We start from the raw sequence: 22,427 nt of genomic DNA on the forward strand, positions 1-22,427 counted from the left end.
GGCAAGGCACTAGGTGTTCCTGGCATCAACCTCACAGCCCTTGGTGGGTTCCCATAAACACTCACGTTTTGAGGAATATAGGACTCTTCTGTTAGGGCTGCCAGAAACGAAACTCTGCAAATACCCCATTCTCAATAACTATAAGTTACAATAGAAGACTAACACCCCATTTCTAATCCAGTCCGCAATGAAAGCCCAATAGAGGAGGGTAAAAGTAGAAGACTCTCATTGAGGTCTTCTTTACATCATCCCCTTGCTGTGCATGTCCAATTGACCTCATAACTCCTGGTAAAATGGATCTAAGCTGAAGCACTAGATCAGCTTCACTTCTCCTTTGGTGAAGTTTTGGATCTGGATCTGAATGTGGGAGTTTGGACCCATCTGCACTTTATAAAATGTGGCAAGTTATGAAAATTAATGCTATTAATTTTGTTTCTGTCCATTTATGGTATTTTCATATCCCTTTGGCCACCCTTTTCTCCTGTTTGGATGACCTTGCAGGGTCAACGTCACTGAACAAGTGCACCAATTTGCCCTCAGGAAAGTTGCTTAGGAGGTAATGCTGATGCACTCATTTTTAATGACTTGTGTTAACAGAACTCTAGTAAACTTCAGAGTCGTAATTCAACACCTGTGCAGCTGCATCAGTAGTAGCAATGGAAATTATAGCATAGACAGGGCACTTGTGCTTTTACAACAACCAGGTTGTCTCCCATGATTGCATTTCAGAGACGTTATGTACATATTTCTCCAGCATATCTCAGTGCGAGGGTTGGCACTCATCAGTCCCCAGGTTATGTTTTATGCTAATTTGCCATCTCCTTACAGTGACTGCTGAAAATGACTTACAACAATAAATTTAAATGAAAATACATGCAGCTGAATTGAAAGACAGAGTTAACTTGCACATGGGCAAGACAGGAGTCCTTTTTTGGGGGCCTCTCCTGTGGGCTTTTTTTCACCCATTAATCTCTACATCTGCACCTTGGCAGGGCCAAGGGGGAGCTTTGTGAGGAGCCTTTCATGGAGGGAGTGGGGAAGCTGTGTGTAAACCTGGGGGTAGTCAATACACACTGTACAGCAGGGGACGGCCTGGTGGTTTGGCCATTCTTTGGTTACTTAGTGCAGGGACTTTGGGATTAGTACAGCAGAGGTGCTGGAACAATATTTATAGCAGGGATGCTGAGGGCAGAAACCCTGTATTGGGGCTGTTACTACTTCAAGCCAGGGGGTGCAGGAGCATCCCCAGTTCCAGCACTTCCGTAGTACAGTATCTGTTGTTCTATTAAGCACAATAATTAATGACAGTTCAGGGCTGTAGTTTGTTTACTCCGGGGTTGGGGGGGCAGAGCGGGCGCTCTGGCTTCTGCGGCACCACTTCCCCCTGCTCCAGGGGCGAGGCTTGGCAGCCTGCTCCACTTCAGCCTGCCGCCGCCTCTGGGAGCCACTAGAGGGCGCTGCGGGGCGCCTGGCACTACAACTCCCGTCGGGCCTTGCGGCTGCCACCGCCCCGCGGCAGGGCGCGCACAGCCTGCTGGGGCTGGGCTGCGCGCGGGGCCGGCGCCCATGGTGGGTAGTGGCCGAGGGGCAGGGAGGACCGTTGGCTGCCGGGTCCATTCATCGCCGCCGCGCCCGGCCGGGCGCCCCGCCGCCATGGAGGCGCTGATCCCCGTGATCAACAAGCTGCAGGACGTCTTCAACGCCGTGGGGGCCGACATCATCCAGCTGCCGCAGATCGTGGTGGTGGGGACGCAGGTGAGCGGGGCCGGGGCCGGGGCCGGGAGGGAGGCGCCCGGGGAGCGCGGGGCGGCAGCCGCCCTTTTGTGAAGGGCAGCGGGGGACGCGGGCCTGGGGGGGGCGCTGGCTGCGCGCGGGGCCGGGCCCCGCTCCCGCCTGGTGCCCGAGGGCTCTGCGGGGCCCCTCCGGGGCCTGCCAGCCGGCGCGGGGTGGCCCCTCGGGAGACCCGCCGGCGCCCTTCAGCGGGAGTCCCGCACGGCTGCGCCCAGCGCCCGTCAGTGAGTGACTGCGCCTCAGCCCCGGGAGGCGGGGGAGGCTTGTTCCCTCTTCGGCAGGTGGCCTGAGCGAGCGGGAGGCGTGGAGCGACCGGCTCCAAATGCCCCTGTCCCGCTGAAGGTGACTGCGCTGCCCACGCCAGCATCTTGCCGTGTTGGGCCACCAGCGGGCCCCCGTTTTATTCTGGGCTCGACCTTCCTGACAGTGCTTACGCTGCATAACGCTGGAAAGGGGGTGTAGTAAGAGAGGGCTGGGAAGGTAACTCCTAACACCGCATCTTTGTGACCCTGGCCCTCTGCTCTCATGTCCAGTCCTTTAACATCTCTGGCAGTTACTTGGATTGATTTCTGTTAAATGGCAATTTGGTGCAACAGCTTAAAAACCGCAAACCTGTGTTGGTTCAAAATAATTGCAGCAAATGACTGGTTTAGTCTAGCCGTGCTAGTAGGTTTTAAAAACCAAATTGATACCATATTGTTGTTTAAAGGGATGATCTCAACTTAAATGGGTTCAGAGTAGCAGCCCTGTTATTCTGTATCCACTGAATGCATCCGATGAAGTGAGCTGTAGCTCACAAAACCTTATGCTCAAATAAATTGGTTCGTCTCTAAGATGCCGCTAGTACTCCTTTTCTTTTTTCTCAACTTAAATGTGACCCATAATTTTTTTAAACCAAGTTATAAATCCATAAAAAGGTTTTACCTATCAGACTGAAAATAGTTCTTAGACAAAGGTTCCTGTGCAGTGTTTGAAACCCAAATGTTGAGCACTAGGACACTGAAAGTAAAATGAATTAAAAGTAGTAGAACTGAATTTTTTTCTGTTGTCTACACTTGGAGAAATGCACAAAGTAAAGCGCATAAGTAATTACCAACTAAATTAGATTTTTAAAATTCTTTCATTCGTAGTAGTGTAAGGCAGTGTTGTTCTTGTACATAAAAAAAAAAGTTTACCATAGCTACTTAAGGTGACCATATGCCTATGACAATAGCAACTCAAATGGAGATGAGGCCGAGCCTATGTATTTTGGCTGCACTTCTGCAGGTGGATCTATATGAACAGGCTATTGAGTCCCCATTGACTTCAGTGGAGCTTTCTGCAGGTACATCAGTCTGTCCACATGGATCCAGCTGCACAACTGGTACTTCTCCGTAGCAAGCAGGATCCCATGGCAGCAAGTCTGAGCCTGTGTCTATAGACTTGGGCTTGAGCTACGGCATTAAAAATAACTGTGTAGACATTCAGGTTCAGGCTGGATCCCTGGCTTTGAAGCTGCCTCCCCTCCCTAGGCTTTAGAGCCTGAGTTCCAGCCCAAGTCCTAATGTTTACAGCTATTTTTAGTGTCGTATCATGAGTCTGTTGGTCTGGGCTCTGAGATTCACTACTGCAACATTCTGTGTAGAAGTACCCTTTGTTAAAAATTTTGGAAGAAAAAATTTGCTTAATTTTTAGGGTTGATGGGTCTTTTTTTTGGTAAGTTATACCAAATCCAACGCAATTTCTGGATACTTGAGGATCAGTTATATTTATATATGGGGCAGATGGGAAATAATTTTCTGAGCTACTGATATTCTATTTATTCAAGAGAGTGCTATACATTTTGAACTTTGAAATACTTGTAGTACAAAAGCAGCTGTATTGCTGAAGCACATAATAGGTCTGCTCTCTAAGCCAGTTAGAATGTAGTGGTCAAGAGAAGTACAGGAAGCAGCTGTCATTCTGTTTTACCAACATTCATCAGATAGAATAATAATACATCAGTCATTTAGTATAATAGACATAAAATACTTGTAATAGAACACTGTCAAGGGTATATTTCCTGCTCTTAGGGAAAAAGTCTATTTTGCATTTACAGTTAAGTGCCTTACTATTTTTGTAGCAGAAAGGACACCATTATCCTCTGAAAACATTTAATCTCTTCCACTGATATGCTTATTCTTAATGTAAAAGAATTGTAAAACAATAGTTACAGTATTTTTCAGGGTAATTCACTTCCCAAAACAGTTGTAATTGTGGCATTCTTCCACCTAACCCTATGTTTGAAACTTTCCTTGCTTAACTTGGTGCATTTTATTGACATGGCAGTTTGGGGGCAAGAATCTCAAAGGATTAACAGCTTTTCCTAGTTTACCATTCATAAATGCGTAGAGCAAATAATGGTCTTAATATCCTTCCGTACAATGCATGTAATTTGAATAGTCCACTGTTATAAATATTCTGTTTTTATATTCTAACAGCTCTGTAGTCAATTTCATGATGATCCTACTTACCTTGTAGATAGGGGTCTCATGACACTGTATTAAAGGGCTTTGTAAAGTCCGAATAAATTGTATCCTTCCTAATATTTTAACAGTAAAAATAATCATATTTGTTAGCTCTGATTGCTGTGATGTGAATCTGTGTTGTCTGCCCTCAGTGAAATTATAGCCTTTTGGGTGTGTGCTTGTTTTGTTCCTTTATTAAGGTTGGTTTATGGTTCTACAGATTTCTGGACACTCCTTAAATTTCTTCTTGAATTGTTACATTAGCTTTATTACCTTATTTTAAGTAAATTTTGAAATGAACCTCCTTCAGATTCTCTGTGTAGGCCAGTTACTTCAGAATTTTGTGGTTAAATGCCATATGGCCCTGGCATTCTTCTAAGATGTCTAATTTCCTAGTAGTTTGCTGGCAGATGAAGACTTCCTTTAATATTTTGCCTTTCTTCCTTTTGACTTTTCAAATCTGTTTCTGTATTCTTCACCTGCCTCATTCGTTGTGGAAAACGGACACTGTCAAATGAAAGAGAATTTCTCTATCTACTGTCAGTGAATTGTTCTCGTTCTTTCCTTGTGTCTGTTTCTCTCCTTAAATTGCCTTTATTTTTTTTTATATACATTCTATGTGGACAGGAATATTGTTTTAATCTTCTGTAATTTCAATTTCACACTCATCACTTTTGTTCTTCTATATTATAATGGTTCCACTCTTTCCTTGTATATAATATTTCATACCTTGCTTATGCCTTCTCTTATCCATGATATATTTTGTGTTTTTCTGCATACTGTGTGGATTCTATTTATTTCTACAATATTTTTAGCTAGAAATTGCCCATATCCCGTGGGCATGCATTTAATTTATCTTTGAACGCTTTCTATTTCCCCAGTGTGCTCCTTTCCTCCATCGCTTTGTGATTCAACATTTCCTGCATTCCTTGAAAATATGCTCTGCTGAACTTCAGTGTCCTATTTTTTCCCTTTGTAAACACATTTTAGTCCTAATTATAAAATATTTCCTAACGGGCTTTGGGCACTATTATTCAGATGCCTCTGCCTCTCTAGTCATGTTCTGTGTTACTCCAAATAGTGTGAGAATTGTTCATTTTTCAGTTTTCTCTAGGTATTGCCCAGAGCAGCAATTCAGTGTCATAGTATAGATATTTTGCTCGCATTCTTGCCAGCCTTGGCAAAAGGAGTTGGGAGTTGTTACTACTGGTTTCTGCCCTTTGAACCCTTCCCATTACACTAATCTTGTGTCACTAATTCTGGTTATTCTGTCATTCCTAGCGGTGAGTATGTGGTTCTGTTTCTCCTTTGGTTTTATATGTTAGCTTTCTGCATTATCAAATTTTATGAAAAGGCACAGGCTGGAAATACTGTATAAGCAACACACGCAATACAATAGTGCAATAGCATCCAACCACTCTGATGTCTTCATCTTATATCTGTACTTTGCTCTGTGGTTAAGACTTGTTACTTATAAAGCTTTATGGAATGGCCTCAACCTAATAGCACAAAACACTACAGTAAAAAGAAAGAAGGTGTAATATTCGATTGTTCCCAAAACAATGAGTCTATTTGAATGTATATACATACAAAATACATGTGTGATAGTTATTGCTGTGGTTAATTGCCTACACTACAAAAGCATCTGGGTTCAAGAAGCGGTCAAACATGCGGCTCATTTATACGCAATGAGAATATTATCATATTTGGCCATCTCGGTAGGGCATTAATCCAAATGGCTATGAATGAGGTAGCTTTACTCTTCCAGGTTATTGTTTGCCTTCTGCAGGGTGTTCCTAGAAATCATTGCCTCTCCCATTGATTTAAATAATGACTAGTTTAGTAGTAAACACCATTACAGAAATTCATTATGGGCAACCTATGCTATGTGTAAAATTGTGACTTTACTTGTGCATCCCAGGCATGGCTTTGGGATGGTATTTTAGGTGAGGTATTGTAATACTTAGCTGCACATATGCTCATTAGTAGCACTTCTGAAATTGCCTCTCAGACTTATGTTTGTCTTCTGACTTATTAACTATTGTTTTGTTGCTATTTTGGGGCTTCCTATTGGAAAGTGCCTAAATGTACTTCCCACTATTTAACATACAGCCTTCCTGCATGGATCTTTCAAAGAGAACAGCTGTTTTATTCTATTAATGGCTGTGAGTGTCACACTGATTTGGGATTGCCTTAAATTTATTTTACTTTCTATTGATTTTCTAATCTTGCTGAGTGGATGTGGTGTGCTTAGTACCCTAATGGTAGAACCATTCTGAATGTCATAATGTGGTATGTCAGGTTCTGCATAACAGCTGTCCTGCACATCCACTGTATTCTGTTAGATAAAGTTCAGATTATAATTCTCACAGCAAGATACTGTTGGGGCAAAAAAATGTTTGTGAAGCCAGGTGTACGCTGTCAACTACTGGGATTCAGGGGCAAGTGTACCAGATGTTATATCGGGGTATCCTCCTGGAGAGTTGGTACTTGTGCTAGCCATGGTTTAGTTTGTTAAATTTGAGTTCTCCTGCTTAGCTGCTAAGGCCTTGTCTTGACTGGGGATTTGTCCCAATTTCAGCTCTCAATTATAAAACAACGTTGTGCTTGCACTGTGTTGGTGTAAACCTCTGCTCTAGATAGGTCAAGCTGCAATCTGTCAGTTACCCAGGTTTCAAGCAGGGGTATGCTCCACTTGGGAAAGCTCTGGTTTTCATGTCTGTAGAAGAGGTTTGCACCTGTGCATCTACACCATTGGCTGGCCACTGATGGGATAGAACTGCAAATGCATAATGCAGACAACAACTGGCAAGGAGTGTGCGTTTGTCTCCCCAACTCCTTCCAGACCCATTGGTTTTTATCTGCTGTTCACTGTGTCTGGTTTTATGTGTAGTTGTCTTTCTCCCTCTCAAGTGTCTCCTCCCCATGGTTCATACCCTGGCTGTTCTGGTGCTTGCTTTGAGCAGGAGCAGTGATGTGAAATTGACATTAATTAGCTGTTTGTTTTACACTTTCAAGACACTGTGTAATCTACTTCTGATGTAGGTTGGATTGAGGAGTACTTGATGGTATGCTGTACTTGTGCCTCTCTGGCCCTATTGTTAGTTTCTGCAGAATTTTTTTAGGGCCTTTAGGTTTGTGAAGAAAACCTTCAGAATGTGATCAGTGCCTCACTGAGTCTGCAGATGGATGAATGAAAGGATAGTTGTAACAGAAGCATGAACTGTGTCCCCTTCATCTAAAGCAGTGCTACTCAAAGCGGTGGTCCGCGGACTGGTGCCGGTCTGCGAGCCATCGGCTGCCGGTCTGCGTGCACATTGGAAAAAAAAATTGCCGGTCCCCCACATCAGATAGCTTGAGAAGCACTGAACTAAAGGATTTTAATATTGAAGCCGATGACAGTGTTAACTATATTACTGCTGATCAGTTTAGTGGATACATCTAGCTAGTTAGAGTGTGTGGGTAGAGCTGAGTATAGATAGACTTGGAAGGATTAGATTTTGATTGGTAAAAGTCAGCAAACATCAGTTTCCCCACGAATGAATGAAAAGATATTTCCATTGATGATGATAAAAATCTGTGGATAGGCAAGAGAGAAAAATGGTGTTGAGAAGTTATTAGAATTGGCTTTAAGGCAGGGTGGATAAAAATCAATGTTTTAAAAAAAATCGGATTTTTTTATTTAAATCTGATCTTTTTTTGATAAAATGCTTTTTGAGGAAAAACCCTGTCTAAAGATAGTTTTAATTAAGATACGTTATAGATATCTCAAAGATATCTCATCATGGAATAGGGATTATACATTCTAATTCTATAGTATGAGGCCATATATTCATGTAATGTTTAAGAAAAGTTTTGTAAATGACTTCCAATAGTTCATGGATTAGGGACCCAATCTTATGGGGTTCCACAGGCTTCTGTATAGATTATTTAGGTTAATCTTTCTATCTACACAAGGGGATTCAGTGCTCAGTCTAGAACAGGGATCGGCAACTTTTCAGGAGTGGTGTGCTGAGTTTTCATTTATTCACTCCAATTTAAGTTTTTGTGTGCCAGTAATACATTTTAACGTTTTTAGAAGGTCTCTTTCTGGAAGTCTATAATATATAACTAAACTATTGTTGTATGTAAAGTAAATAAGGTTTTTAAAATGTTTAAGAAGCTTCATTTAAAATTAAATTAAAATGCAGAGCCCCCCGGTGGCCAGGATCCGGGCAGTGTGAGTGACACTGAAAATCAGCTCACATGCTGCATTTGGCATGCGTGCCATAGGTTGCCTACCCCTGGTCTAAAAGATGCCATCAGAGATGCTTAGTTTTGCAGTTCTCAAACTGGATTTGTGTCTCCAGAAATAATATGCTTGTTAACAGCAAAAATGTTTTTAAATAAATAAATAAATACATAAAATATAGAGGTGAGAAATAACAGACCTCAACCCTATTATCCCTCTGCAAATTTTGTGTACACAGATTCAATCCCTTACCTCTTTCTAAAAGTGCAAAGTTTCAAAAAGTTCAATGAATAGAAGATTGTTGGGGGTGGAATAGATCTGGACAAGGAGTAGAAGTCTGGAGATAAATGTGGGAAGGGAGTGACAGGCAAGAGAAACAAAAGTGGAACTGAGCAGTACATTCCCAAAATCTTGTCTTTCTGAGTGTAGCCTTCATTGATTTGAGATCTACCATACCATTCTCTCACTAGAAGGGAAGACCTATAATGGCAGCAGGCCGTAAAGGAGACCCAGTTTGGGAATAAGAACCATTCAAGAAATATATGTTTGATGATGATGTTTTAAAGAAAGTCACACCAGTGAACTGGTAGAAGTCACTTAAGCACTTGGATTCAGAGACTTGAAGTGATGATCTCACTTTTAACAGCAGTAGCTGCTTCTGCCGGTGTAGAAAGAATATTTTCTTCCTTTGGGTGACTTCATTCCAAATTGAGAAATTGTTTGGGTCCTGAAAAAGCAGGAAAGAGTGTTTTTCTTTTCCAGATTATGAACAAACAGGAAAATGAAGGTGAAGACAACTGAGTTAGCTGCAGAAGCCAATATTTTAAGTTTCTCATATTGACCTGGCTGACAGTCAATTGATTTTTTTCCTTAAATATTTCATTTAACTATTTGAGTTAAAAAAAATTTTAACAAAAACCTGATTAAAAGAAAACTTGTATGTTTAACTAAATTCAAAAATTCATATGCTTGTTTTGTTAAAATATTATGTTTGCTGTTGAAGAAAAAAATCCAGAATACATAACGTTGTGTTTTAGTTAAATAAAAAAATTTAAATGTCTGTCTGGTGATATTCTCCTTCTAATACAGCATGGCAAGAAAATCCTCCAAATATTAATCATTAACCTGTTGAATTGGAGATAGTTCACCTCCCAATGACTTCATAAATATCTGCTTCAATTACCTTTGGCCATTGAAATAACCAAACAATCATTCATTTTCTGATATAGGTGCAAAACTAATCAGAAAAGTTTTCAAAATAAATCACTTAAAAATGTATAGTCTGTACCTTTTAAAAATGAAACCTACATCTATCTCTGAGTTGAAAAGGATATGTATTAAGGTTATAAGAATCAACAAGAATGCACTTTTATGTAGAAATCCATGATTAAATTGAGTCTTCCTGACTAGTGATTTAAATCAAATCCACCCTGCTTTAAGGATATTTACTTTCATTCCTGAGGGCATTCTGCGCCAAAAAAATAAAAATTCTGTACACAGTATTTTAAAATTCTGCAAATTTTATTTGTCAAATAAATGTGGAGGCTCCAGCATGGCATTGGGGAGCACAGGCCACTGGCTGCGCAGAAGTGGGAGATCACTGTGCATCTCCCCCTCCCCTTTTCCCCTCCCCCCCGGGGACACAGACTCTGTGGTGAGTCTGCACCCAACCCTGACATAGCGTAAGGACCGGACTTGCCCCAGAAACAACCCAGGTCCCTGCCTCTCCGGGTCAGGTGCACCAGGTGTGGGCAGGCAGGCTGAGCAAGGCAGGATCCAAGTGTGGGGGGGATCCAGGTGTGGATTGAGAGGGTTCTGTTTAGGGCATTCTGGGTGCGGGTGGCTCATTGGGGGATCCAGGTGCGGAGGGGATTGGATGCACAGGAGCTTGTTGAGGGGGAGGGAGGTTCTGGGTGCAATGGCAATGGGACTGTAGGGGGGTCTAGGTAAAGGTGGTTGGAGCTCAGCTCGGGGGAGGGTGTCGGGTAGATAGAACTTTGCAAGGGGGTCTGGGTGTGGGGGGTCAGTGTGGGGTCCAGATGCTGGGGAAGTGGGGCTCAATGGGGTGGGGATGCAGGTGCAGGTGCAGCTGGTTGGGGCTCGTCGAGGTGGTCCAGGTTCAGGGGGAGTGGGGCTCAGCAAGAGGGTCTAGATATGATGGGGTCTGGGTACACGGGGGTTGGGCAGATGGGGGAGCAGCTCCCTGTACAGGGATCCCTCACCCTACAGTTGAGGAATGATGGGTTCAGGGAGCATGAAGCGGAGGTGGAGGAGGGTTGCAGAGCTTCCTGCAGCTGGGGGGGAAATCTGGAGGTGGGTCTGACCTGGCCCCAGATGCCGTGCAGGGGAAGAGGAAGTCCCATCCTCCCCAGCCCAGCCAGGACTAGCAGCCGAGCCTGACGCAGGGTAGGAGCCACCAGCCCGGTCTTCCCCAGTCCCGCCTCCTGCCACAGTGATTTACCTCTGCCGGCTGCCCTGGGCACCGAAAACATACTACTGTGGAGGGTTGCATGACCACTCTTGTGGCTTCCCTTTGTTTCCCTGTCAGAAAGTCATTTTTCTTCAAGGAAGCAAAGAAAACTGCAGGGGATGTAAATTCTGTGTATACGCAGTAGCACAGAATTCCTCCACGCGTATACTTTGTATATGTTGACATAGATGTGGACAATTTGTGTTTTAACAGTTATGAAAATTTAACTTTTTGAACTGCAACATGTCATTAAATAATTCTGCCCCCCAATTTCCTGCAACTTATGAAAATTTAAATTGATAAAAATAAAAGCTTAAAACCCATAATTTTGTACAACTGTGAAAGTTTAAAATCAATAAAGTAAAATACTTAAATATTGATATTTTCTGTTGAAATTATTTAAAAAAAAAAAGTTCTGCCAAGCCTAAGTTTAAAGTACTGCCATTTTTTCATAAGAACATAAGAATGGCCATACTGGATCACACCAAAGGTCCATCTAACCCAGTATCCTGTCTTTTGACTGTGCCAATGCCAGGTGCTCCAGAGGGAATGAACAGAACAGGTAATCATCAAGTGATCCATTCCCTGTCACCCATTCTCAGCTTCTGGCAAACAGAAGCTAGGCACACCATCCCTGCCCATCCTGGCTAATAGCCATTGATGGCCTATCCTCCATGAATGTATCTAGTTCTTTTTTGAACCCTGTTATTGTCTTGGCTTTCACAACATCCTCTGGCAAAGAGTTCCGCAGGTTGACTATGCGTTGTGTGAAGAAATATTTCCTTTTGTATGTTTTAAAGATATTGTATAAGCATTTTTTTTGTAGTTTTTCAAAACTGGAATTGTCATCTGTGAAGCTAACAAACCGAAAAGGATTATCACAATGGACTGCTCCACTAAGGATCTTCATGCTGTACCAAAAGCATTGTTAAGATTTCCAACTGCACTAAGAGGCTGTGAAGTTTACCTGTCTCGAATGCCTTGCATCAGTGGTGCAAAACTTTTGATTCAAGGTGAGTATCAGAGATACAATACTTGTAACTAACTGGCATCATACCTGGCAGACAGAGACTAGGGATGTCATCCCTTCCCATCCTGGCTAATAGTCATTGATGGACCTATCCTACAAGAATTTATCTAGTTCTTTTTTTGAACCTTGTTGTAGTCTTGGCTTTCATAACATCCTCTTGCAAGGAGTTCCACAGGTCGGCTGCTTTGTGTGAAGAAATACTTCCTTTTGTTTGATTTAAACGTGCTGCCTATTAATTTCATTTGGTGACCCCTAGTTCTTGTGTTATGAAAAGGAGTAAATAACATTTCGTTATTTACTTTCTCCACACCAGTCATGATTTTATAGACCTGTATCATATCCCTCCTTGGTCGTCTCTTTTCCAAGCTGAAAAGTCCCAGTCTTATTAATCTCTCCTCAGATGGAAGCCATTCCATACCCCTAATTATTTTTTGCCCTTTTCTGAACCTTTTCCAATTCCAATATATCTTTTTTGACTACATCTGTTCGCAGTATTCAATATGTGGGGGCACCATGGATTTATATAGAGGCAATATATTTTCTGTCTTCTTATCTATATCTTTCTTAACAATTCTCAACATTCTGTTTGCTTTTTGAACTTCCGCGGCAAATTGAGTGGATGTTTTCAGAGACCTATCCACAATGACTCCAAGATCTTTCTTGAGTGGTAACAGCTAATTTAGACCCCATCATCTTATGTACAGTTGGGATTATGTTTTCCAATGTGCATTACTTTGAATTTATTAACACTGAATTTCATCTGCCATCTTATTGTCCAGTCACCAAGTTTTGAGAGATCCTTTAGTTGCTCTTTGCAGTCTGCTTTGGGCTTAACTATCTTGAGTAGTTTCTGCAAATTTTGTCACCTCACTGTTTACCCCTTTTTCCAGATAATTTATGAATATGTTGAATAGGACTGGGCCCACTGCAGCCCCCTGGGGGACACCCTATTTACCTCTCTTCATTCTGAAAACTATTTATTCCTACCCTTTGTTTCCTATCTTTTAACCAGTTATCAATCCATGAGAGGACCTTCCCTCTTTTCCACTGACTCCTGCTTGCTGCCAGGGCTCTGTTCACCTTCTGAGTGGCAGAGTGTCTTTTCCAAATACTTGATAACGTTGTTTTTTGGTTAATCTGTTTTACCCTGGTGCCTTAATCCTGCCCACACTTAAAAAAAATTGTTTCCAAAAGAGCTGAGGGGGAAAAAAAAAAGTCAATTTGACAACCACAAACATACTCTCTAAATCTAGAGAGAAATCTGTAATGTATGTTAGAAGCTGTTGGAGAAGATTCCTACACATGATGATCAGAAGGCACAGGCTTAATGTTGTCAAATGTCTAAATAATAAATCTCTAGCAATGAGTTTTCTTGTTTGGAATTTAGAATCAGTTTAAGACTACAGTAGAACCTTAGAGTTACAAGCATCTTGGGAATGGAGGTTGTTCATAACTCTGAAATGTTCGTAACACTGAACAAAACGTTATGGTTATTTCAAAAGTTTACAACTGAACTGTGAATTTAATATAGCTTTGAAACTTTATTATGTAGAAGAAAAATGCTGCTTTCCCTTTATTTTTTTAATAGTTTACATCTAACAGAGTACTCTACTGTATTTGTTTTGTTTTGGTCTCTGCTACTGCCTGATTGTGTGCTTCCAGTTCCAAATGAGGTGTGTGATTGACTGGTCAGTTCACAACTCTGGTGTTTGTAACTCTGAGGTTCTTCTTCAGCTGTTTTTAAGATACAAGATGGCTTGGGTTTTTTTGCTATATTGCAAAGTGGAATTTTATTGTTTTACAAAGGTTGAGCACAACTATTGTAATATGTTTGTACAGTACTACTTATGAGTATGGAAAGGCAGATCCATACCTTCCACTGGAACTTGTTTGAATGGTCAATAGCCAACATCACTGTTTCATGACACGACTTGGAAGAATTGCAGTCAGCTGTAGTACTGAGTTGAAACTCCAGCAAAGCAGAAGAGTATACTGGCTCAATTTGTTGTTATAGAATGTATTTATTGATGAAGGATTTGCAGTTGATACCTTTTTGCTGTATCTCACCTTTCTGCCAAAAATCAGAGGGCTGTGTGTGCATATGCACAGGGGATATAGATATGTGCTACCCCTTCGGAAGCCTGCTTGGAGGGCAGTTCTACTGTAAAAAGGAACTATATGAAAACTCATGAGTCCAGCTTCCTATGTTTTTAAGAGTCCACTCTGCTGCCTTTATTAAATATGCTTTACTCTTGTTAGCCCTGTAGAGCCAATGCAACTTAGGCTTGTCTACGCAGCAAAATTGACTGGAATAGCTATTGTGTACTTAGCTATTCTGCAATACCTATTCCATAATAGTTTCCCATGTGCATACTTTATTCCAGAAATATTAATGCACTTCCAAAGTAAAGTAATTATTCTGGAATAACATCCATGTGGGGAGCTGTTCCAGAATAGCTAGTGTGTAGCTACTTACTCTACAGTAGCTACCCCAGTCAATTTCCCTATGTAGACAAGTCCTTAGAAAAAGTGAACTAGATTCTATTCCTCCCTATGCATCAGCTGTGGAATTGCTTACTAAATTCGGAATATGGGGCCAAATAGTTACAACTGTGCAAACTGCTGAAAGATGATGGGTTTTACACAGGTGTTACAGAGAGCATAATCTGGCCAGCTGAACTTTTACTACTGTATTTGTGATTGTATGTAAGAAGGAAAGAATGCAGGTTTGCAAATCCCACATGGAATCTCAAAGCAGGGCTGGTAAGTTAGTTTTAAGAAAATGTTGAGGAGATGATTCTGTCCTATAGTGAAAAGAAAAGGAGTACTTGTGGCACCTTAGAGACTAACCAATTTATTAGAGCATAAGCTTTCGTGAGCTACAGCTCACTTCCTCAGATGCATATCGTGGAAACTGCAGCAGGCTTTATATATACACAGAGAATATGAAACAATACCTATTCCCACCCCACTGTCCTGCTGGTAATAGCTTATCTAAAGTGATCATCAGGTGGGCCATTTCCAGCACAAATCCAGGTTTTCTCACCCTCCACCCCCCCACACAAATTCACTCTCCTGCTATCACCAGCAGTGATAGTGATAGTGATATCACCAGCAGGAGAGTGAATTTGTGTGGGGGGGTGGAGGGTGAGAAAACCTGGATTTGTGCTGGAAATGGCCCACCTGATGATCACTTTAGATAAGCTATTACCAGCAGGACAGTGGGGTGGGAATAGGTATTGTTTCATATTCTCTGTGTATATATAAAGCCTGCTGCAGTTTCCACGATATGCATCTGAGGAAGTGAGCTGTAGCTCACGAAAGCTTATGCTCTAATAAATTGGTTAGTCTCTAAGGTGCCACAAGTCCTCCTTTTCTTTTTGCGAATACAGACTAACACGGCTGTTACTCTGAAACCTGTCCTATAGTGAAAGCTTTTGCTATTTCCGAGTTCTCATTGCAGTTATCTCATATTGTAGGGAAAACTGATATTGACATCATTGCTTTGCTAAATCAGGGCTATAATGCCTCTGCTTTGCTCTGTGGTCCTACTTTAAGCCTAAGTTATCTCATGCATCAATTCTGTACCTTTTCCCACTACTGCAGTTGTGTGTAACTCTGCAAAAGACGATGCATTTACAAATTATCCTTATTGAGGAGTTGAAATTCCTCAATTGTTGCATTTGACAACTTATCCCTTACTGGAAACACTTTTTAAAATGAGAAACTTTATCTTGGAAGCTACAAAAGGTCCTAATGATAAATTTAAAGAGCAACGATCAATTTAAACTGTTTGACAATATCTACAGCTAGTACAAGTTCATTAGTGTTAATGTCTGAAGTGAAATTAGGTGAGGGTGCAGTTCTTGTCTGAAAATGACTGTAAACTGATATTGTAGGGTTTGTTTTTTTATGTATCATTAGTTATTGATTGAGAATGTTTCGGTCTGAGAAAAAAGATGTCTTTCTCAGTCCTGCAAACTCATAATGGAATCTGAGTAAACCTGAGTTTATTCCTCCTTTTGTAGTCTCACTCATAATAAAGATTCTGCAGAAGAAATTCTTCTGAACCACTGCAACCCATCTGTATTGTACAAGTGTGATTTAGGAAAGAATTTGGCCCTATTTGGAATTTATGGTATGGGTACATCTACACAGCAACTGGGAGATGTGATTCCCAGCTCGGATAGATGTTTGTGCACTAGTGCTGCTTGAGCTAATGCATAAAAATAGCAGTATGGCCATAGTGGTGTTGTCAGTTGTTGGCTGCATGTGTTCTCTCTGTGTGCTGCAATGGGTCTGGCCAGATGGCCCATACAGCAGACTTTGATGGAATTGTCCAAGAAGACTACAAACTTGGTTCAGTGGCAAAGGCGCTCCACCAGATTTATTATTAAGGAAGCACAGTCCTAATGCCCTGGCTCAATGGTTACAGGTACAATAATTAAGGCTACGTTTTTTCACGGATATTTTTAGTAAAAGTCATGGACAGGTCATGGGCAATAATGAAAAAATCACGGACGCCCGTGACCTGTCCTTGACTTTTACTAAACATACCCCTCACAAAATGGGTAGCCTGGGCAAGGGTGAGGGGCTGGGAGCTCCAGGGTCCCCCTCTGCTGGAGGCTCTAAGTTGTGGGGGACCCCCCTGCCACCCACAGCATCCAGAAGCTCTGGGGTTCCCTCTTGCCGCCAGGTCCCCCCTGCTGTCTGCTGTAGATGGGCAGGGAGCAGTGGGGTCCCCTTTGTGGGCAGGGAGCAGTGGGTTCCCCTGCCTCCCATGGTGGCCAGGAGCGGTGGCAGCGTGGAGCTGCGGGGGTCCCTCCTGCCACTCTGCAGGTGGCAGGGGATCCTGCAGCTGGTGCTGGTTGAAGTCATGGAGGTCTTTGGAAGTCACGGAATCCATGACTAAATCGCAGCCCTAACAATAATACATGTATGTTTGTTACAATGAACCAGCCCAGTAAGGGATGTGACTTTCCGCTCCTCCCTCAGCCAAAGACACCTCCTCTGTGACTACTCTTTTATACATTGATACAAACAAGTTACATATTGCCCCTCTGATGTGGTTAGTTACCACCCTTTACATTGTATATGTTGGTTCAATCAAAACATCTTTATCCATCACCTTGTAATCTTTAGGAGGGGTCAGTGTGTCCCCATATCATCTTCAGGGAGTGTATTTACACCATAACTTTGTATCGGGGTGTTCTGGCATGATCTTCTGGAATATGTTTTTGCAAGTGTCCAGCGCCTAGCACTTTTTAGGAGTGTTTTTTGCAACACCAGCCGTGTTCTTGCCAAGTTCACGTTCCGGACAGTGAACCTGCAAGCAGGCATGTTTTGTTACAGAGCTCAACTTTTGCTCATAGCCTGACTCTTGCTAACTTTGCATTATATAAGCAGGGCCTTAGGCTTTAAAGGAGGTCTTATGTCTCTGGACTCTCTTTTTCTACTACAAATGCTATGGGTGGCACTTTGGGCTAGCAGCCTGAGTATAAGCCCTTCTGACCCCCAGCTACATACTTTGCGGCTTGTGTGAGCTGTCATCCATGCCAGCTTAGCCACACTGCTACTTGTAGGCACTAATGTGAGCAGAACTTGTATGTTTGTGTGTATATAGGTGTACCCTATATCTTTACCTCAGAGTTAATGTAAATTATCTATGCTCAAGTTAACTCCTCTTGAGTTAACCTGGTTTCAGTGAGAGCATCCATCCTGCAAAATAACACTGGAGCTACACAGAGTGCGGGATGTGAGTTTCTGATGAGTTCTGCTAACTCCAGCTGTGTTCTCTTATCTCCTGGTCAGCCAGCCAACTTGAGGTAAAAACTTTATCAGACTCAAGTTACGGATTTTTGTGTGTGGATAGACTTAAGCCAAGAGCTGCCTGTAACTCAATATAGCAGTGAAGACATCAGTTGTGGATGCACGAAGAGAAATAGAATCAAGCCCCATTTTCTAACTGTTGGCTCTGTAGAGTTGCTTGGGTAGAAAGTAGTTAAAATGTACAAATCAGAAGATATGTCCAAAATTCACATAGGGAACAGGTCTGTGGAATGAGTGCCATATTTATGTAGTTATTTTTCAGAGTGGTTCCACATTCCGATTCAGATTATTTAGGTGTGATTATTTTGGACTTTTTTTCATCATAACGTAACTCCAACTGTGGTTTGCAAATCTGACAACAGCATAACTTTTAGTGTGGTTTTTAAGTCTTTCTCAATTTTTGGTAAAATAGCTCTCTCCCAGAGCATGAAGCTCTTATTTTTTTTAATTAAAGTTTAGGCTGTTGAAATTCTGAGTAACGATTGAAGGTTTTGGCCCTGTATACTTGAGAAGGAAATAAATTCTAAGGTAGAAGTTGGATTCATAAATATTCTCTTTAATGCTCTCTTGCTGTCTGTTTTCTTTAGTGGGGCAGGTAGTGATTTGGTTGTCTTGTCCCATCACATCAATAAAAATCTGTTACTACTTTGCACTCTATAATTTAACCCCTTAGCAAGTCACTTTTTAATCCCATTCTCTTATCCTCCTTTCACTGTGTCCATCTCTCACTGTGGCACCTTAATCTGCTTTTGTAAACAATGATATGGTTAGGTTCATGACCTCCATATCAGTTCTTGTCTTTAAACTATTGTTAAAGAAACAGCTTTCTATGCTGAAGATAATGAAGGGTAGCAGCAGTTTATTTTGGGAATAAGACAGTTGTTACCAAATTTTATTTACTATTTTGATTTAAATAGTACCCCCGTGACAGTGTACAAACCCTGCACTGGAAAGGAAGAGGGTAAGCAGCTACTTTGGACCAAGGCAGCCCTGCCCCCCCTCACCTGCAAAGCATGCATGGGCTGGAGGAGGAACTTAAAAGGGGAGCAGATCAGCTCAGTAGCTGGCTGGTGGAGAACTGACCTACATGCTGATCTATTGGGAAGGAGCACTGCAGGAGCTGTTACTGGCTGTACCACCTTTGCCAAACCCACAGAGAAGGGACTTGCAGCTCTCAGAAGATCTGAGACTTTTTGATTTCAGTTATTTCATATTTTTACTTTATTCATTGGGAAAAGAGGGATTTGGTAGGAAGTGATCCAGGGAGGCGAGACAGCAGGCTAGCACTTTGAGACGCAGGACTTAGCTTCTTACTACTGGGCCCTGGATTGGAACCCAGTGGAGAGGGTTCCGTAGAGCTAGTGTGTAGCAGGTAGACTTGTCAATATGCTCAACGATTATTAAATAACTACCATGATGGTGGGTGATAATTTGGGGACTCAATAATTCACTGATTGCCAAAGAGCTTTTTAGCTCCCTGTCCTTTAGTCTTATCTCCTTAACTGCAAACTACAGAGAAATTGAATAGTGTAGTATGGTTGTATTAAAACAAAACAACTCGCAAAACCAAACCCGTCAATCCAGAATTGTAGTGAATTTAGGTGATGTACCCAGGCCTAGTAAATCTTAGATGTTTAACAAGGTATTTCCTCAAACCTCTGTATATATTAGGGGTCGGGAAGGAATTCTCCTCCAGGCAGATTGGAAGAGGCCCTGGAGGTTTTTCGCCTTCCTCTGTCGCATGGGGCACGGGTCACTTGCTGGAGGATTCTCTGCTCCTTGAAGTCTTTAAACCACGATTTGAGGACTTCAGTAGCTCAGACATAGGTGAGAGGTTTTTCGCAGGAGTGGATGGGTGAGATTCTGTGGCCTGCGTTGTGCAGGAGGTCGGACTAGATGATCATAATGGTCCCTTCTGACCTTAATATCTATGAATCTATGAATACGATTTTATTGCCGATCTAAGCAGAACTCCTTTGTTACACTTCTACCAACCTCATACACAAGTTCTGCAGAGGGAAATGCCACTCAGATGGAATATAGAATTGTGCAGTCCTAGTGAAAATATTTAACTGCTGTGTTTTGTCAGCTGCTGGTGGTTGATTTTCCTATAGACAAGATGCATCAGGTTTGCAGTCGGTGGAGTTATCTGCCAAAAAGTGTACAAATAGCCTTGCAAAATTCTACTTGGGATACTCATTTTCATGTGTAAAATCCTAGTATATCGATGTAGAAAGGATAAGTACCCAGATCCAAACATCTTTTTTGGTGACACTTGTATGTTTCCATCATGGTGTAGCCAGGAAAATTAACCTTCTACTATACTGTTACTCATTGTAGTGTTACTGTGAGATGTTTAAAATAGTCACCTCAAAAGATACAGAGTTGCTTTATAGAAGTTAAAGTACAATTAAGCAACTTTTCAGTTCTTTCCAAAAGGTTGTTGTGAAGATTAACATTCTTAAAGTGCTGTGAGATCTGTGAATGGAAAGTGCTAAAAAAGTGCAAAATATTTTCTTAAACTCAGTAAGTTTTCCAGGGCCGACTATAGGATTTTTGCCGCCCCAATCAAAAAAATGTTTGGCCGCCCCCACTTTTTTTTTTTGCCCCTCCCCTCCTTCCCAACCCCTTCCCCAAATCCCTGGCCCCTCCTCCTCCCCCGGGCATGCCACATTCCCCCCCTCATTGCTTCCTGCAGCTCCCCGCAACCCCCCACCCTCGCTCACCTCTGCTCCGCCTGCTCCCCTGAATGCGCCGCCGCTCCGCTTCTCCCCCCTCCCTCTCAGGTGAGGGAGAGGCAGCGCGTTCAGGGGAGCAGGCGGAGTGGAGGTGAGCGAGGACGGGGGGGGGGGAGTGCAGGAAGTAATGGGGGGCAGAAGAACTGCTCCCCGCCCCAGCTCACCTCCACTCCATCACCGCCGCCACCTCTGAGCACGCCGCCGCTCGACTTCTCCCCCCTCCCTTCCAGGCTTGCTGCGTGAAAGAGCTGTTTGGCGTGCGGCAAGCCTGGGAGGGAGGGGGGAGAAGCGGAGCAGCAGCGGCGCACTCAGGGGAGTAGTCGGAGGCGAGCTGGGGCGGTGGGGGCTGGAATGCCGCCCCAAGCACCTGCTTGTTCTGCTGGTGCATAGAGCTGGCCCTGTAAGTTCCTACTTCAAGGTTGGTGAAATAAATGAATACAATCTGTGGAGGCATTTGTTTTCCTTTAAATAAAATATAAAATATTAATATTACAGCATTGCAGTAATGGGTATATAAGAAAGTCATGGATGTGTTTCGATTTTCAGAGCAGTGGAAAGAGTTCAGTGCTGGAAAGTCTTGTGGGGAGGGATCTGCTCCCACGAGGTACTGGAATTGTCACCCGGAGACCCCTTATCCTGCAGCTCGTGCATGTCTCACCAGAGGATCGTCAGAAAACATCTGGAGATGAAAATGGTAAGAGTGATCCAAATGGGATTTTAATCTTCGTGTGTTTATGTAGTTCTCCTTAAAAGGAAACACCTCGGGATATTTCTATCCTTTTTGTGCATTCAAACCAAGTGGGAAAAAATCACTTGAACTTTTAAAATGTATTTGCTCATTTTTTCTTATTCCTTTGAGGCTTATTTTATATATATATTGTGTTGAAAAAACAGCCACTGTAATCCCCCTTTATACCCATACAACAGAAGCTGCAAAAACTCTGGCAATTCGGAGAATTGGTTCTTTCAATAGCTTTTCTTCTTTAACAGTTTCATATCTGTAGTCTTACCTCTGTTCTCTCCCTTGTATTCAGTGAGCACCTTTGAGAAGAGAGTATTCCAGTATCTGACCGGTAGTGATTGCATAGAGTGTGCAGAGCATTTTTGCTTATGTTCTCTGTTCCTGATGATAAATAAAACCTCCCCAATAAGTGCATGACTGTGGAGAGGAGTTAAAGAATGTATGTACACTGGAAAAAATAGTGGGCTGGGGAGTACGAAAACAAGCCTTTATTGGTTTAAACCTTAATTGGAACCTCCAGTGGCTTATTGATATCATTTACTAAGCTGTATTGAGAAATTCTAAGCCGTGTGAAAGTAGGATGATTTAGATTATTCTAAATCTCGTCTAGTCTAAAGCGTTAGTCTCTTTTAGCGACTCCTTCTTATCCCTTGGCAGATCAAGAGTGTCACCTTAATTGCCAGTTGGGAGTTGGAACAGTTTCACTTTGCATTAAGTAATACTTTTGGTCTATGTGAGAATGAGACCACTAGAATTAATCAGTCATAGCAAAAAATATTTTCATTTGACAGTGGAACCACATACACTTCTGATAGCATGATAAACTTAAATATAAATACTAGAATTGTTAGTTTTCCCTGAATTTAAATAAAGCTCCTTTAAAAACCTTTAGTTCAAAACAGATTCCTGAAAATATTAAATCAAGGCTCTAGAAATCTGTTACTTGTTATAACACACAGCACAAGAAACTACTCCACAAGCATGGGCTCTGATATGGATATTAAAATAGAACCACAGAACACATTTGGTTTCTTTAAAGTATCCATAAAATTTAATTTCACGTTATTTGTGTTTTATCTGCACCTAATGTTTTGGTACCCTTTCAACTGC

General features: G+C 42.1%; 1 protein-coding gene across 5 annotated transcripts in view; it reads left to right on the plus strand.

Annotated features, from left to right (window-relative positions):
- Positions 1-1,524: 1,524 nt before the first annotated feature.
- The window catches only part of DNM1L (dynamin 1 like), a 61,120-nt gene continuing 40,217 nt past the window's right edge, over positions 1,525-22,427 (plus strand). For all 5 annotated transcript variants that reach the window (XM_073321866.1, XM_073321883.1, XM_073321901.1 and 2 more), the window contains exons 1-2: positions 1,525-1,755; positions 21,122-21,269. In XM_073321866.1, coding sequence (XP_073177967.1) covers positions 1,567-1,755; positions 21,122-21,269 — 337 coding nt within the window. In that variant the 5' untranslated portion in view covers positions 1,525-1,566. The remainder of the gene's footprint in view (positions 1,756-21,121; positions 21,270-22,427) is intronic.

This window comes from Lepidochelys kempii, chromosome 1, assembly GCF_965140265.1.
Source record: "Lepidochelys kempii isolate rLepKem1 chromosome 1, rLepKem1.hap2, whole genome shotgun sequence".
NCBI lineage: Eukaryota > Metazoa > Chordata > Testudines > Cheloniidae > Lepidochelys > Lepidochelys kempii.